The following is an 18,638-nucleotide window of genomic DNA, read 5'->3' as shown; positions in this document are numbered from 1 at the left end:
GTGAGATAGGAATTACATCATAGAACATAGCACCAAGAAGGCAGTATAGAGTTACCAAATAATTACAGTAATGTAGGAGGGGGGGGGGAGAAGAAGCCTTTACCCAAGCAGACATTGAAGTCACATCCTGACCGAAGGAGGAAGTGTCATATCACCAGGCTCAGAGCTATCAGATGCTGTATACCACAGAGCAACTGCCGCCTGTTTTCAGTTGTCTCTGTAACAGCAGAAACTGTGCTCACTAGAGGTGGCCTGAATTCAAAATGCTCAAGAGGAAGCCATCCAATGCCTCAGAGAAGGAGAAACAACAAAAACCGAAGGTAAGGTGATTCTCTAACATTCTTAAGTAAAGCAAAACTTCTTACTAGGAAGCATACACATACACACAAATGCATACCACACACACATACTGTGTCTGCATACACACACACACACCAACCCCCTCACTCACACACATTTTTAAAAACACACATACACACCACGACAAGCCACACAAAAACATACACATGCACACGCCCTACACCATCACCTCCACTACATACATGACATTTTGTCTGTCACTAAGTTCAAGGAGAGGTGAGCGCATCAAAATACAAATAGAAAGAATTCAAATGCCAAAGTTAGGCGCCAATGGGCAATTACGGTCTTCACAACTGTGTATTAGATTCAGCCATTTATGTTGGTAGCGAAGGTTGGGTTTAGATAATTTTATGGAAATCGGTTTGGTGGTCTCTGCTTAGTGAGTAATATCATTTTCCATTACTTGGTTGCTCAAAGTCTAGCCAGAATATTTAAGGAATTATTTCATCTCTTAAATTTTAAACATTTAAAAATACATAATTGTAAAAAGACTGTTAAATGAAGAAGTTTTGGGTTATTTTTTTTTCTTTTTGTATTTTGAATGTTAAACTCTGATACTTTGTTGTAGACATGCATTTTTACATTTGTCAATAGAGAAAGAATTGTGTCCTATTTTGAGAAGCAACAAAATATATAGGTTAGTAAATTTGATAAGCCAGTCTTATATAGAATGTTCTTTTATTCTTTCATTTGAAAACAACTGCCATGAAAAATAATATAGAAGAAGCAAAGTTTCTATTTTACCATAGAACTCTACACTAGTCTTACCAGTAGCATTAATTTCTTTAGTATGAAATTATGTTATCAAAATCTCTGTCTTATTTATGCATTACTAAAGTTTCTCAAGAAATTCAATCATGTTATAGTAGTTGATTCTCAGTGTTTTTACAGACTTTATATTTTGTTATCAGCTTTTATTTGTCATTGTCAGAGAAACAGTTTGGGAATTGATTTTCCTTTGGAATTGAGGTTGCATGCAATCCTCTCCAAAATATCTAAAGTAAAATAAGAAGAAATTACTTCCAAATGTAGGAAACTTAGACTAGATGATTTTCAATATTATTTTTTTCTAATACAAAAATCCAATAAAGGTTAGACAAGCATCTTATAAAAGTATAGCAGAATAATATATTGCAATTTCTGTCTTTTTACTACTAAAATAAAATTTCGAAGCAACACATTCCAAAATATATAAAAAAAGTTTTTGAAAGTATTACTTATATTTCTTCATATGATTATTTTTATGTAAAATATCTCTGATTAAATGAAATATTCAGTTGACAATAGCTTTGGAAGAGATTACAGAAATTAAAATCAAATAGTTGTTTCTCTGAAAATGTTTCAAATATGACTTTTGACTATTTCATAAAAACTATTGTTCTGTGTCATATATTCAAGTCACTGTACTCTTTTCAAAATGATCTTTTATTATTTGCAGTGGGCTTAATCACAGTAATTACTAAAGCACCTTTGAACCATTGATCATCTTGTTGACTTCCACAAATACAAAATAAAAATATGTTTGATGCACCTGAAAATAAAATATATCACACAAATTTGTCACATTACAGACATTTAAATTTTCTACATGAAACCAATATTCCTCCAATTACTATAACTATGTCTTAGAAACACCGCCTACTAATTCATATTTATTTTACCACAGAAAACTTTTCACTACCTTATGAATAAAGGGTATAATCCATAGGGGTTATTAAGAATACATTTTAGTCTTATCCCTACACGGACGGCTATTTGAAGGAGTACAAACTCCACATACAAAAAGGGAATGTGACGCCTGTCTAGAAAGACACAGCAGAGCTACCAAGAAACTGGCCTGAAATACAGGATGTAACTGTTTGTACTGATTATCTATCAGATAATATTTTTCATATCCTGACCCACAGGCATTCATTCTCTGTGCTGTGCTCTTACAAGTACAAAGGGGATTTCCTTTTTTTTTTTTTTTTATTGTGATGTCAAAAATGAGGGAAATGTTATCTCCCCACCTGGCATATTTTAAACCTACAAAAATTAGGCTTGTGGATGTAGCTGTATGATATAGAACCTGCTGTGTCCATAGGTTTAATCCTCTAACACCAGAAACACAGGAGACACCTATTCTACCTAGTGTTACCTTAAATGAAACCTAATGAACTTTTTATTTAACTGGAATACTGGTGGCAACTGAATTAGCTGGGAATAAGAAGTCCTGGGATGCGATTGCATATAATGACTCTCTGCAATTAAAATGTATCATCTTCTAATGGAATAATAAGGTAGAGGTGAAGGCACGGCTCAGTCTATAAGTTGATTTCTAGTCAACTGAGATGACCTCATTTTTTCCCATCAGATCCTATGTAAACAAAGGACTGTGTGGTGTCTTTGCTAGTAATCTCAGCCCTGGAGAGGCAAATACAGGCATTGACCTGAGCACGCTGGCCAGAAGCCTGGCCGAGCCAGCAAGACTCAAGTGGTGCGAACCACTGTTTCAAATCCAAAGCAGACAGGGTCTGAGAAGGAAGGACACCGGAGGCTGTCCAATGGCCTCCACATAAATACACATGCACAGGCAGCGGCACACCCACTCACATGTGCACACACACACACACACCACACACCCACACCCCAACACAAGAAATAAGACGATGAATATTTGAGAAAGACAGAGACAGGATTGATTAAACATTTGCAAGCCTTGCACATGTATTACATCAAATCACCAGACACATGCACAATTTGTACAATTTTTATTTTCTTAATATACCAGCTAAAAATAAAGTTAGAGAAATAGGCTTTGTTATTTAATATTTTCTAGTAAGTTTTATGGTGACATTAAAAATATTAATTAAACCAATATGCAATAATAGATTTTTAGAGAATACTACATATAAAATGATGTATTATTTTTTGTTTACAATATTTTCCAGTAGACATACCAATGTGTTAAAGCCAAATTATAATTATGCCACATCCTATTTTATCATTGATGATGTGCTGATCTATTATGTTTTTTCTATAGCTTATTTTATTCAAGTAGCTTATATGTGAGATGAATGGCATTTAAATATGTTATAAAACATTAAAAATATTGGTTGAGACTCAGAAACCAAAAATCTTTCCTGTTGAATACCCAAGAATACATAAAGATATATTATAAAATAGCTAACTACATATAATCAGAGGTTAACAAATTCTTGCAAGTTTAGCATGCCCCAGAACTATTTGTCACATAAGTAATTTCCAATTAAAAATGAAACTTGGTGAATAGTGGCTAAACATTCTACATGTAGAGTAGTTAAAAATAACCTCTCTTCATCCACCACACTTTTCTTCTTGAGTTTTATTTTTACTGTTTCAGTACTAGTGCTCAATGCTGACAGTTTAGAGATGTGTAACCATATTCCACTCCCAGTCTCAATAAGCTTTTTATCTACATAGTTTATATGATCTATAAATGCTCAAATAATTATAGGGCCTAATTTTTCTCATGCATGTCTAATGTTTATTTTTGCTGCCTCTGTTTATTATTAATTGTATTATATAACAGTTGCTCTATTCAGATTTTCTACCCTAATGTTTGCTACAACTCTGTGAGAGAATGCTTATATAGCATCATAAATGAAGGAACAGAAACACACGAAAGATTATTTATATTAAACAAAATCAATTATCTTAGCCAAAAATGCATAGATAAAAAATTGTGTCATGAAAAACATATGGTGTCAGTTTCCACTACTACAAAACTGGATGTCTTAATGCCACTGTCAGTGACAGTCCTGCCACTGTCTGTTTTAAATGTCAGATGAGTTATAAAGACACCAGGGAAAGCCCATATTTAGAAACTTTTGTACTTTGAAAAGATATTTAGTGACCTCTCCTCCTCCAACTAAATTCAGGAATTATATCTATGAACTCTCTGCTCTGCAGGTACGCTATCTGTCTAAATTTCAGCAATTAGAATTGTATACATTTTTTTTCTTACTCACCACGTGGTTTTTTTTTTTTTTAAAAAATGTTACCCAGTGTTGAAAGTGAGGCCTTGCATATTTCTTCTTTGCTAAGCTTTCCAGTGCAGTAGGCTCTGAGCAGATATGTAGAAAAAAAGATTCCCAGGTCTACTCACTGTGACTCTTGGTAGCCAGTCGTTTGTGTATATGTGTTTAAATCCACCTTTAGTTAATTTTTGAGTGGTAAAGAACAACTCCATTGTGCCAAGGATTGTCCAAGATTCCTAGAAAGCTTATTTTCTTTCATGGCCAACCTTTGTTCCAGGTGAGAGAACATGCTAGAAAGTTTCAAAAGAAAAAGGGAATGGACCACACAGATAAATTTGGAAGTATTCTAGGACTTAATATATCTGTGCATGGTAATCTGTGTAAATACATTTGAACTGAGGTCTGCAGCGAGTTAAGGAGATTCAATACCACTGTCATTGGAAAGGGAAACATTGGAATTTTGGCACTTCTTGAAATAGCTTTGTAAAAAGGTTCTTTTTAATCTAAAGTGCATACAGAATGAGACACCATTAGTGTCACAGATGCTAATTTTCACTAGCAGTGACTGAAGTGGCATTCCTTCCCATTTGCATTTGATCCCAGCAATGATGAGAGGTGATGAGTTGATTAGGAGCTGTTTGCACTGTACTGCCCGCGGTGTAAATTTATGCTCCTTCAGGGATGGCACGTAGTTGCGGCATTAACGAGCCGTCTGCATTGCTTTTTTGTATCATGGCTGTTAAAATGCACTTTAACTCTTATTTAACCATGTACGGGAAAATGGAGGGCATTTTCCTCACCTGCTACTGATTGAGGTAAGACACTTGCATGAGGAGCATATGTCCATTAACTGTTTTATTAATTCTTTGAAAATTATGTACAATAAATTCAATCAACACCTCCCAGATAAACTACAGTTATCATAACTGTCCAAATTTTAGCATTTGGAACTGTGTTAATTTTTTCCTTGATGGGCAGTAATAATCACTTGTATCTTTTTTTTTTTTTTTTCCTTTTATAAACCACCAAGTCCCATTTGTGTTGTACAGGTATTGATGGGATTGGGATCATCACCTGGAGTGTGGTTGACCTACCCGGGCAACGCCTTCGAGGAAAACTGACTCTCTTTCCCTCAGATGCCAGCATGTGTTGGTAGCTACTCAGATCAGGCTTGTCAAACTCCGTTCACCGTCCGAGAATATTGACCACCTTTATCTGCTTCAGGTCTCCTGCAGACAAACACAGACAAACACAGGTGCTGCAAATTCACGGAGCAAAAGCCCTGTCATGTCCAGAAGATTCTCCTTTACCCAGTTCCTCCCTAACCTCTGACTCTGACTAATTTTCTACTCTTTCTTCCATAATAGCCCCTAGAGCTGTGTAGGTGGGGTGATACAGATGTCTCAGTTGTAGCTGAACAATCCTATGGCGCTTAATCTCTTCAAATGGTCAGCTACAAGTTTCTGCACTACCACCCGCTGTGCAAAGACACCTCTCTGATGAAGTCTGAGAGCTGAACCAATCTATTGGTATAAAGACAAACATTCAGAAGACAGTTTTGTTCTATGCCCACTCTTTTAAGGTCACCACTGTGGCCTATGAACTCATCAATTATGGGTTCTTGAGTAGATATAAATTTCTTCTTACAATGCAGGATTCAAATCCAATTAGAAAATAGTTTGTTACCCCTGACACACACATACCCCAACACACACACACACACACACATACACCTAACATTTGTCCCTGTATTGCACCCATGGACATAGCTGACCATGTTGTTTATGAATGTAATTCAGGGGATGGGTAGAAAATTGATAACCCTATGCCCATAGCACACATATCACCTTACAGAGGGATGAGAGCTAGCCAGGAGAGGGGATGATCCCTGATCAGCACCAACTTGATTTTCTAATATTCTTTGACCAAAATGTTTAGTGTCTACATAATAGGGTCTTACCATCTAGCTCTGGTAGACAACCAAGAGCAGTGGAGATGGCCTGTACTGTCTGGGTGGATACTTAGCATACCCCTGCCAACAACTCAAGGGATGCATCCCACACCAGCTCCCAATATTTTTTTTTCAAGACCACGATAGCATAGCATTATCTCCCCCTAATTTATAGAGAACAGTGCAATCTTGTACATGTGAAGTATTTCACTCAAGGTTAAGAAGGTATTCTGAATTTTATATAAGAGTGCTTCTATAACCAAATCTGTGCCATACTATTGCTGCAGCTTCTCCTTGGATTTAATTTTAATATACTAGTTTAGATAAATTCAGTTGACTGTTCAGTTTTTCGAATAATAGGAGTTGAAAAACTGTGGAGCCATCAAGGGAAGTAGTATCTTGATCGTGCTGTGGAAAAGAGTTAGACTTTGTCATCTGTACAAATAGACATATTTCAACATATACACACATTAAATGTAGCAAACATTAAAACTGCTACTATCATATACCGTCCTTGTATTCAGCTTGTGCCTATATTCTAAGAAATGGCTCAATTTTACTGTTCACTGGTTCAGAAAAAATTGCCCATAATTGATGAAAGACTTCTGGAGGCCTTTCCCCTCTTCTTTCAAAACACATTTATTTATACTGAATTTTATTTTAATTTTAGGGCACTTCAATTGAAGGATGAACTCATAACTTATTCAGTTCACTGTCAAATTGATTAAAGTTATGAACTGTTTTTAGTGATGAACATTCTTTCCAACAAATTACTATTTTGCTGTAGATTTTTCCCATCTTACAGAATGTAAGTCCAAAATCAAACTTTAATCTCAAGCAAGCAGAAAAGCTTTGGGGTCAAATAGATTGCCAATAAGTCAAAAGTGCTAAATCCAAAGACAGTGAATTAAGAATATGTAGCTTCCTCTTGTTGTAACATTTGAATATTACATGTCCTATAGGAAGAATATAGAACCACTACCTTGACTGTTAATGCACTTAGTTCGTTAAAACTTGACTTATTCAAGTATTTGTGTCTTGTCTTTTCCTAATTTAGAGAAAAATGGCTTCATTATCCACAAGGAATGTATTCTCTAAATAATGGAATCAAATCCATAAACAATATATCTACATTCCCAAGCTAAGCATTACCAAACATCAAATTCTCCCATTTGTTAGTATTAAGAATTCTGGTGATTGAGGTATTGAAGCAGATGTTGAGATTCATAGCCAAACTTTGGGCAGAGTGCAGGTAATCTTATGAAAGAAGGGGAGATAGAAAGACATGGAGGTGCCAGGAACTCCAAAAGGAGATTACAGAGCCATAAAAACTGAGCTCTGGGTCCCTTGAAGAGACTGATACCCCAACCAAGAACCATGCATGGAGAGGACCTAAAACTCCTACTCAGATGTTGCCTTAGTCTCCAGGTGGGTGCTCTAGTAAGTGGAGCAGAAACTTTCTCTGGCATGAACTCAGTGGCTCGCTCTCTGATCACCTTCCCCTGGTGGGTGCAGCCTTGCCAGGCCATAGAGGAAGACTATTCAGCCACTCCTAATGAGACCTGATAATCTAGGGTCAAATAGAAGGGGAGGAGGACCTCCTTTATCAGTGGACTAGGGGAGGGGCAAAATGGAAGAGGGAGGGAGGATGATATTGGGAGGAGATGAGACACAGCCGGGTTACAAAGTGAATAAATTGTAATTAATAATAATAACAAAATAGAAAAATATTAAAATATATAAATTTCACATAAAAAAATTCTGGTGGATTTTTAGTAAGTCATTCACATTTCCTTAGCAAAGCAACAAGCTGTCCTCCAATAAGAGAAATGGATGTTCTGAAACTGTCTGTGGTGGTAGGTGGGTGATTCTTATATAGATGAAGACAGCCACTGTCACTACAATTAAGTCCAGCTCCTCCGACATTAGCATGTGAGGAGGCTTGGGATCCAGTGAGGTCTGCAAGAGGAGAATCTGCCACAGAGCCTCTAGTTCTGCGTAGTAGATGGATGCCCCATGTTGTCATTTTCTCTGCATTTCTGCTCCAGGATCTTTAGCTCTGAAAAGACCCTATGAAGAAACCAGTAGGATTTGATTAGGGAACACCCCAGTGATTACATCTTTTAGTTAATAATACCTTTGAAGTTCTTCACACAGATTTACCTCCTGAAACAATCAAGTTAGAAGACAGCATACAGATTTTGAGGTAAGACAGCTTAGCCACTAACCGTCAAAGAGCTCCCAGTAGTAGAGGTGAGGATTTGACTTTCAGCTGCTTCTTTTCTTCCAGTTACCTTTGATTTCTTACTTCTGATAGGTGCCCCACACTTGACCTGCACTCCAGATCGAATAGATGCTTCCCCTTTCCCACACTCTCCTGCCCACTTCTCATTCTTGTCTTTTCTCACACAAATGTACCTCTGCTATAACCCAGTAGCTTCCATGAGGCATCATTTAAAGCATATAAGAAGAAATTTTGCTCTATACCTTTAATCAGTGATCCTCTGAAGATACCCACTAACGTACAGTCTGGTTTAGGGAGTCCATAAAGACTTCTGTTCCTGATGCTATGACCACACTCTCTGCTGCTGTTACTCTGGAGTATCTCTGTATATTCATAACTCATGCCTATTTGATTACCTAGTGAGCTGTCATCTTAAAAAATCCTCCATCCGTCGCTTCAACACAGAGTAGGAGTGGTTAGCTAGCAGAGCAAAAGACAACATGGGTTTGAAGGTATGAGTTTGATATTTCCTAACATGGGTTTGAAGGTATGAGTTTGATATTTCCTAACCAGAGAATCACAAGCATTTTATTAAACCTCATCTGAGCCTTGGTGTTGTGATTGCAAAAGGAGGACATGTTAAAGCCTGTCATGTAGGCTTGCTATAGGCTGTTAGCGTGTGTGTGTTTCCTGACCTATGTTCACTAGATAATCTTTCCTTCTTTCTTTTTTTTTAATTTTTTATTAATTACACTTTATTCGTTTTGTATCCCCCCATAAGCCCTTCCCTCCTCCCCTCCTGATCCCACCCTCCCTCCCCTTTCTGCATGCATGCCACTCCCCAAGTCCACTCATAGGGGAGGTTCTCCTCTCCTTTCTGATCTTAGTCTATCAGTTCTCATCAAAAGTGGCTGCATTGTCCTCTACTGTGGCCTGCTAAGGCTGCTCCCCCCTCAGGGGGAGGTGATCAAAGAGCAGGCCAATCAGATTATGTCAGAGGCAGTCCCTCTTCCCATTACTATGTAACCCACTTGGACACTGAACTGCCATGGACTACATCTGTGCAGGGGTTCTAGGTTATCTCCACGAATAGTCCTTGGTTGGAGTATGAGTCTCTACGAAGTTCCCTGTGTTCAAATTATCTTGTTCTGTTGCTCTGCTTGTGGAGTTCCCGTCCCCTCCAGCTCTTACTATTTCCCACTTCGTACATAAAATTCTATTCACTCTGCCCATCAGTTGGCCATCAGGCTCAGCATCTGCTTTGACAGTCTATACTGCAGAGGCTTTCAGAGGCCCTCTGTGGGAGGTTCCAAGGTTGTTTCCTGTTTTCTTCTGGCTTTCAGAGGCCCTCTGTAGCAGGTTCCGAGGTTGTTTCCTATTTTCTTTTTCTTCTGATGTCCATCCTCTTTGCCTTTCAGGATGGGGATTGAACATTTTAGTTAGGGTCCTCTCTTTTGCTTAGTTTGTTTAGATGTGCAGATTTTAGTGGGTTTATTCTATATTGTACGTTTATATGAGTGAGTATATACCATGCATGTCTTTTTGCTTCTGGGACAACTCACTCAGGATGATCCTTTCCTTCTTTCTTAATTTGTAATATCTGTTGCACAGTTGCTCTATTTTCCTGGCTATAGTTGGTTTCACCCCAACCAGCTGCCCTGTCAAGAACAGAAGATATATCTTACTCTGTACCCTTTGACTTGTGGCAGAAGTCAAGAAAGCTTGAACTCAGATGTTCTTACTTCCAGACTACATTGGCTTTTTTTTTTTTTTTTTTTTCTAATCGTCACCAAAAGCATTTACAGAATACAAAATTTTAGTGATTTCTCAGTATATGTGAATTGAATGTGGCATGACTAATGGACAAAATTAGTCATTTACAGAATTAACCTACTTCAGAGAAGCCAGAAAACTCATCCGTGATAAAGATCTGGGCAGCACACATATAAAAACAGAGCAACCGTTTCTAGAATCAGAATGCAATGAAATGAACAAACAAAAATCAAATAGTGTATTACAATGTATGAGGAGTGGAAGACTGTTAGCAGGACAGTGTTGCATTGTAGGGAGCAATATACATACATACATACATACATACATATATATATATATATATATATATTTAATGAGGGAGAAATTTATCCACTTGCCTACAGAGATACACAGAGAAACAAGAATTCCATTTACCTCTGCAGACTTGCTAACTAACACAAGATACGACTTGGAATAACGTCATGTCTCCAGTCCTGATGGCACCTAATTGACTTCACTATTATCCAGTACATCACCAAACCAGGTCCCAGTGGTGACCTTCTGCCTCAGGTGCCATTTCTTCCAGGGGAGACACTGTTTCTGTAGTCTGGGGCAGGCATTCTTTTTGAGAGTGTACTCTCTTATAATAAAGAGTTATGTGACAGTGAAGTTTTTGGTGTACTTGTTTATAAGTGAGTCAGTCTGAAGTTGTTTATTTCTGTAAGCTGGACAAAATCCCAGCTTCTGACCGAGAGACATACGCTATGTATTGGTTTCCTAGAAGAACTAATTGGTGTCACTTCTAATAGCTTTTCTTTATGTAATTAAGTAAAAATCAGTAAATGAGTTTTATTTCTATAATTATGCAGTGTTTGCATCTAGAATAAGACTCAAGACAGATTTAGCCAATATAAAATCTTATTTTACAATACACAGTGTGCTTTAGAGAACACACTGAAATTTTACAGGGCTATTTCCTTGAATGTGTAATTGTTATTGTTGACTTTCTTTGTAATGTTTTTGCTTACATATGTTCTTTATTGGCATTGGATAGCCATCATTTTTTTTTTCCTTTAGTTCAATACTAGCTTTTGATGACTTCATTAGTCAGTGTCACTAATGAAGATTAGGACAAGCTCACTTTGATCACCTCATTGTTAATTTCTACCAATTTTAAAGTAGCCATTCACGATGAAGCAAATGTTTGTAATTTAAGAAATATAATTCCTTCAGAAGTAAATGCACCTAAACGGGTAGTAATTTAAAAGTAGTAAAAATGACTTAAAAAAACTTTTTGAGAATTAGCTTATTGTTTGTCATTACCTGCGTTCAAGGAGATTGCTGCATGACTAAAACTGCCCATGAGAGGACCTTTAGAAAGGTCATTTTGTACCCAAGGCCCCCAAAAAGGAGAGCATGTTTAAAGCAAAGGGAATCACAGGGCGTTTGTGCTCCTGTGTCTGATGGGAAATTACTGGACAGATTCTTTCTTCTCAAGTTCACACTCAAGCCTTTGACTATGATGTCATAACAATGACTACTATGAACTACTACTATGAACTACTACAATTATGAGACATGACTTTTAGGTCATAGAGTGTCATTAGCTTAATTTATTTTTATTACTACTATGTACTCCTCAATACACTTAAACACACAGGCAGTCAGATGCAAATTTGCTGAAAGAAAAAAACATCATAATGATAGAGATTTAGTTGTAGTAATACGTGTATTTGATACTGAAGAAAACCTTTACAAAAACCTAGCACCCAATACCCAAACATTCTACTATTTTTTCCACATATTCTTCTCTTGTGTGGGATTGCATAGCATATATTTACCCCACATAAACATGTCTGTTCTTACTAAGAAAAAAAAAAAAAAACGTTTAAATTCCTAAGCCCTGTGGCAGCAGTTGCCTGGGAAGAGAATGTTTATAAGCTTTACGATATTAACTGCAGCACTCAACCTCAGGCAGCATAAAGCATGCAAAAAAGAACTTTCTGTCAGTTTTATTATTTCTAAAAAGGTTCCCCTTGAAGCAGAAGAGTGACCTTGCTTTGCTGAGCTGACATATGCCACTGGATTAATGGTGGAGCTCGGCTGAAGGGAAGCTCACAGACACATTACAACTCCAGAAGCTGGGCTGGCAGTGACCATTAATCAGGGCCACCAAAATCATGCATCAAACCTACCCGTTTAAAAGTAGTAAAAATGACTTAAAAAAAACTTTTTGAGAATTAGCTTATTGTTTGTCATTACCTGCGTTCAAGGAGATTGCTGCATGACTAAAACAGCCCATGAGAGGACCTTTAGAAAGGTCATTTTGTACCCAAGGCCACCAAAAAGGAGAGCATGTTTAAAGCAAAGGGAATCACAGGGCGTTTGTGCTCCTGTGTCTGATGGGAAATTACTGGACAGATTCTTTCTTCTCAAGTTCACACTCAAGCCTTTGACTATGATGTCATAACAATGACTACTATGAACGAATTTTATCTCTTTGTTATTATATATATGTATATATTACTTTAATATATTATAACAGATAATAGTAATATGATATAATTAATATATCACTATTATCATATTAATATAATATAGATTTAGTTATAGTAATACATGACTGACATGCTTGTTAGAGGATTTTTCAGACAACTAAAGTTTGAATCAACATATTAAATGATTGAATATGTTAAAAAGTGTGCTGTGCTTGGAAGCACCACATATATTTTCATCATGTTGATCATGATTTCTTTACGAATTTTTAGGGACTTTCCACTTCTAATTATTGAAAAAACTTTTTTTTTAAAGTTCTGATATATTAACTTCTAAAAGGAAGTGCTCCATAAGTAAGAAGGTAGATTACTCTTAACTTTCTTGAACTCTCTTAATACCCAAATTCAATGGTTTTAGCTTCTGTTTCATACTTTTCATTTATATAACACTATGATATAATTTCATTTGTAGGCAGTACAAGTTGAGAAATAAGACACATTAAGAAAGCCAGCAAGAGTTTTTATTTAAAAACCAGGCTAGTGTAGCAAGGCAACAGTATTTAAACTTCTTCTTCTAGATAGGATTTGTTTTCTCTCACCAGGATCTAAAATATTACTTTGGTTGTTCTGCATATACTACAAAAATAGTACAATGCAGAACTATCTAGTTTTGAAGTTATTTGGCTACATAATTAGAATATTAAAATCAGTAATGACATGACCAATTAAAATCATATTTAATATCTGATCACATATTAAAAAATCAAATATTCATAAAAGTTATCTTCTGAAATTTGCTGAAGAAGAATGTATAGATTATTGTTTTCATTCAAAATTTGAATCATCTGTCCTTTGCCTGGCTTTTCCTGTACCATAGAGTGTACAGAAACTACGATTAGTCTTATGAAGGTTGCTAAATGAAATTACTTAGCTTCTGGTGAGGACGGTGGATGTGTAGGCCTGTTCCCTTGGCTCCTCATGTCTTTCCCTCCTATGTCCTACATCCTCCCAAGCTCTAACTGTACCCTGTATCCACTGTACACCCGTGTCCAGGGGGTCTTTAAGCCTGGAAGGGGCTTCTGAACATTTCTCCATCTGGCTCCTCTTAAAGCCTTTGAACAAAGTAGTCAAACTAGCATACTGCTATAAGAATGTAAAACTTCTTGCTAATAATTCTCAGCTGGAGGTACTGTTGTCCATACTTCCAGACAATAAGAAATCTAGTGAAATAACAGTGTACCAAAATCTTAAAAATAATCAATAAAATGATTATGTCCATATGGCAGTACATACACACACACACACACACACACACGCACACACACACATATGTGTGTGTGTATATATATATATATTTGTCCCATAAAAGCTGGAGAGGTCACATTTGTGTCTTTCAGAAGTACTTTCAGTAAGTAGTAAACATACCACAACCTTTTTGCTGTTTTAGCATTATTTAAGCAATATTGCCTTAACCTTTAATAGTTTGCAAAGAGCATTTCCATCAGTAACTATAGAATCTCTTAGAATAAAATTTTTAAAGAAACTTAAAATTGTGTTGATGTCTGTCCCATTTGCCTTTCTGAGTGAGGATTGACTATCTTACGCAGGGTTCTCCTTCTTGCTTAGCTTCTTTAGGTGTACAAATTTTAGTAAGTTTATACTATATTATATGTCTAATATCCACTTATAAGTGAGTATATATTATGTGCGTCTTTCTGCTTCTGGGATGATACTTTCTAGTTCCCACCATTTGCCTGCAAATTTCATGATTTCCTTGTTTTTGATTGCTGAGTAGTGTTCCACTGTGTAAATGTACCACAATTTCTGTGTCCATTCCTCAATTGAGGGACATCTGGGTTGTTTCCAGATTCTGGCTATTACGAATAAAGCTGCTATGAACAAGAGCGAGAAAACAGGTAACGGGACAGGTGCCTACCACAGAGGAATTCTGAAAGACTCTACCCAGCAGGGTATCAAAGTAGATGCTCAGAATCATCACCAAACTTTGGTCAGAGTGAAGGGGATATTATGGAAGAAGGGGAGATGAAAGACTTGGGACAGGAGCTACTCAAGGAAAGCAACAGAATCAAAAACTCTGGGCAAAGGTGTCTTTTCTGAAACAGATACTCCAACCAAGGACCATGCACAGAGATAACATAGGACCCCTGCACAGGTGTAGCTCATGGCAGCTCAGTGTCCAAATATGTTCCCTATTGAGGGGAACTGGGCCTGTCTCTGACATGAACTCAATGGATGGCTCTTTGATCACTTCCCCATGAGGGGGGAGCAGCCTTATCAGACCACAGAAGAAAACAATGAAGCCAGTCCTGATGATACCTGATAAACTGGGGTCACATGGAAGGGGAGGAGGAAATCACCTATCAGTGGACTTGGTGAAGAGCATGGGAGGAAAAGAGGGAAGGAGGGTGGAATTGGGAAGGCAGGAGGGAGGGGCTACAGCTGGGATACAAAGTGAATAAACTCTAACTAATAAAATTTAAAATAATAATATTGTATTGATTTTAGATAATTTTATGTCCAAAACTTTTCATCATTTAATTTATATTCTGCAGAACTAAAATGATTGGTACAGGGGTCTATTCATACATACAGGATAGTATCAAGACTGACATTTTTTGAGCATGTGTATATGTGTGCATGCATGCACTTGACAGTTTACCTATGTGGGTTCCCATGTATATATGTGAATATGCATGCAGACATTGGAGAACAACGTCTAGTATTATTGTTAACAGCATATACCTTGTTTGGGACACGGTCTTTGGCCTGATGCTCAGTAAGCAGGCTGAACTGGCTGTCTAGCAAGCTCCAGATATCCTTTAGTCTCTCCATCCCCAGTGCTGGGCGTGACAGGGCATCCAACATCTTTAGTGGGTATGGGTACCAGACACGCTTGAGCTTTCACAGGATGGAGCTTTACTCTTTAGCCACACCTACTTCACAGTTGCTACTTTTAAAGTTTATAGTTTCTTTTGTATTTTATAGATTTCTAAAAGATTGTTCATAGGAATGTTTGCCACATGATATTTTGTATTTGAAAAATATATTTAATGCATGTCAAAATATTACTATGAGCTCCCTTCAACTAAAACAGAATAGAGTAATTTTTACTGAATTCCTAGAATTGTACCATGGCTTACAGTCTTTGGTTGCAGTAGAGACTAATGAAACATAGTGGTAGACCATGTAGAGGTGAAACTGAGAATTTTAAATACTCAGCTTTTCTACTCTGAAAATTGTTTAATGCATTGTCAGCTGCGATAAATACCATTTTGCATTGACTCTTTTCTTGTATTATTGAAATTCTTCCCATGCCCTTAGTGTAATTTCTGAAATAGTTTCAATTTACAGAAAACATTTTAGTGTCACATAAAACTCTAAAAGTAAAGTTTCAGTATGGAAATTCTGAGCAAACTTTAGAAATCTATGACAGCACTAGCTTCTATGCATTCTTTACATATTTTGCAGTTGATATGAAGCTAAGGAGCTGAAGAAGGAGCTGGCAAACTTTGGTTCATAGAAGCAAAATTACACACTGAAAATATCCATGACACTGATTTGTGTTCTGTTTTGTTTTGATAATTTGATCATTTAATTTATTTGTGAGTTGCTTTCACACAAGGTTGCAACATTAGTGTTGACTGCAACTTTGCAGTTCTTTTGCTTTTTTAGCTTGAAGTTTCCTGACACCCCACATACTGTCTTCCTTTGGCACCACATCATGTTGCAATTATTTAACACTGAGGCAATCCTAACAGACTATTTTAAGTGAGTTAAATTTGATTCTCACTCTACAACATCTTAGCAGCTGAATCAGCCAGGGCAGTCAAATCCTCGAATGCTTTTGGATAAGGGGGGATAGACTTGTTGAGATGCAGCCTTTTACAATTCAGTATTTCTGATGAGATCAAACAGAATTTTGAGCTGGAGTGGATAGTAACAAAAGTCTTGAGTAATAATTAGCTGTGAGAACTTGTAGGTAGTAAGAATATATAACTTCCAATTTGCCAGTATACTTCAAAACACTGTGGGTGTCTGACTCACATATGTGAATGTTTTCTTTGAAATGGATTGGCACTTCTATTGGTGCCTAACTCAAATTTTAAAGTCATGGTGCAGATGAGAAGTTATCTGACAATCCTAAAAGCTGGTGGCTGGGTAAGAAGGAAAAGTAAGGTCAAATACCCTGGTATTGGTCAAAATATGATTCATATTTTTAAAAGGGATCCTATATGTTTCTTCATGTTCATAATACAGACAGAAGAGTGGTTTAGATAGCCTGCATAGTTCCAACATTCCATCCTTTTCAAAGACCCAAATCCTCTTCACAGTACTGAACATGCTCCTTTGTCTCTGTATTAACTAAAATGTGGTAGAGGCAGAAGCATGTTGTAATTTTATCCATTGTGTCTACCCCTATAGCCACACATACCTCTGCTCCACTTGTCCTCTCTCCTCTCTGAAGACCATTTCATAAGAGGTATAGAGAGCCTTAATAATCAATCTCATATTTTCATTGCTTCTCTTTCAGTAGACATTGATAATCATTTCCTATGTCCAGTATTATCATAGAGATTTGCAAAAGAGAATTTTATACATTCCTCAATTTTAATAACTAGAATACATACCTATTCAGGATAATTTTCCTTGATCAATTGTTTAGTTAACTCTGAAATATATTTTATTCAGAAAAGACAGTTTATTGTCTTTTATTTTTGTCTGTTCTTAAAATTCAGCTGTTATATTTCCTAAGGCTATGTATTTCTCTTTTGTATGATCATAAATCAATGATTTTAGACCTGGTAAGATATACTGCAATTATTTCACAGCACATTACGTGTATTAATTTTATAATACAGGATAATCATACTATAATCTGTACACTCAAAGAACCTAAGCAAGAAGGAGGACCCTGGGTAAGATGCTCAGTCATCATTCAGAATAGCAAATGAGATAGACATCAGAAGAGGGAGAAAACAGGGAGCAGGAAAGGAGACTACCACAGAGGGACTCTGAAAGACTCTACCCAGAAGGGTGTCAAAGCAGATGCTGAGACTCATAGCCAAATTTAGGCAGAGTTCAGGGAATCTTATGAAAGAAGGGGGAGATGAAAGACATGGAGGGGACAGGAGCTACACAAGGAAAGCAACAGAACTAAAAAAAACAAAAAACAAAAAACAAAAAACAAAAACAAAAACAAAAACCTGGGCAAAGGGGTCTTTTTTGAGACTGATATTCCAACCAAGGACATGCATGGAGATAACCTAGAACCCCTGCACAGATGTATCCCAAGGCAGCTCAGTGTCCAAGTTTTCCCTAGAAAGGGGAACAGGGGCTGTCTCTGACATGAACTCAGTGACTGACTCTTTGATCATCTCCTCCTGAGAGGGGAGCAGCCTTTCCTGGCCATAGAGGAAGACAATGCAGCCAGTCCTGATGAGACCTGATAGGCTAGGGTCAGAAGTAAGGGGAGGAGGACCTCCCCTATTAGTGGACTGGGGGAGGGGCATGGGAGGAGAAGAGGGAAGGAGGGTGGGATTGGTCTGGGATGAGGGAGTAGGTTACAAAATGAATAAAATGTAATAAATAAAAAAATTAAAAAGCTAAAATAGTTATGTTTTGAGTTACAATTGATTCAAATACTGAAAACCTCCATTATAGCCCCAAGCTATTTGGAAGACTAGTCTGTGGTTTGACAAGGAGCCAGGCCTTCTAGTGTGTGTTCTATTAGTTCTGAAGAGATCAGCTTCCCTTTTAACGGTGTGTGTGGTAGGTCTAATTTGTGAAGTAGAGATGATGAAAGACCGGGGTGTCATGGTTCTAGACCTTTATATATG

At 37.0% G+C, this 18,638-nt stretch overlaps 1 protein-coding gene across 1 annotated transcript in view; it reads left to right on the top strand.

Annotated features, from left to right (window-relative positions):
* The first annotated feature begins 257 nt into the window (after positions 1-257).
* Samsn1 (SAM domain, SH3 domain and nuclear localization signals 1) overlaps positions 258-18,638 on the top strand; it is a 49,562-nt gene continuing 31,181 nt past the window's right edge. Inside the window, exon 1 of the mRNA XM_055617830.1 lies at positions 258-320. Coding sequence (XP_055473805.1) covers positions 264-320 — 57 coding nt within the window. The 5' untranslated portion in view covers positions 258-263. The remainder of the gene's footprint in view (positions 321-18,638) is intronic.

Source organism: Psammomys obesus, unplaced genomic scaffold (genome assembly GCF_907164565.1).
Source record: "Psammomys obesus unplaced genomic scaffold, mPsaObe1.curated_primary_1811, whole genome shotgun sequence".
NCBI classification, from domain to species: domain Eukaryota; kingdom Metazoa; phylum Chordata; class Mammalia; order Rodentia; family Muridae; genus Psammomys; species Psammomys obesus.
This window is presented reverse-complemented; position numbering and strand designations above follow the sequence as displayed.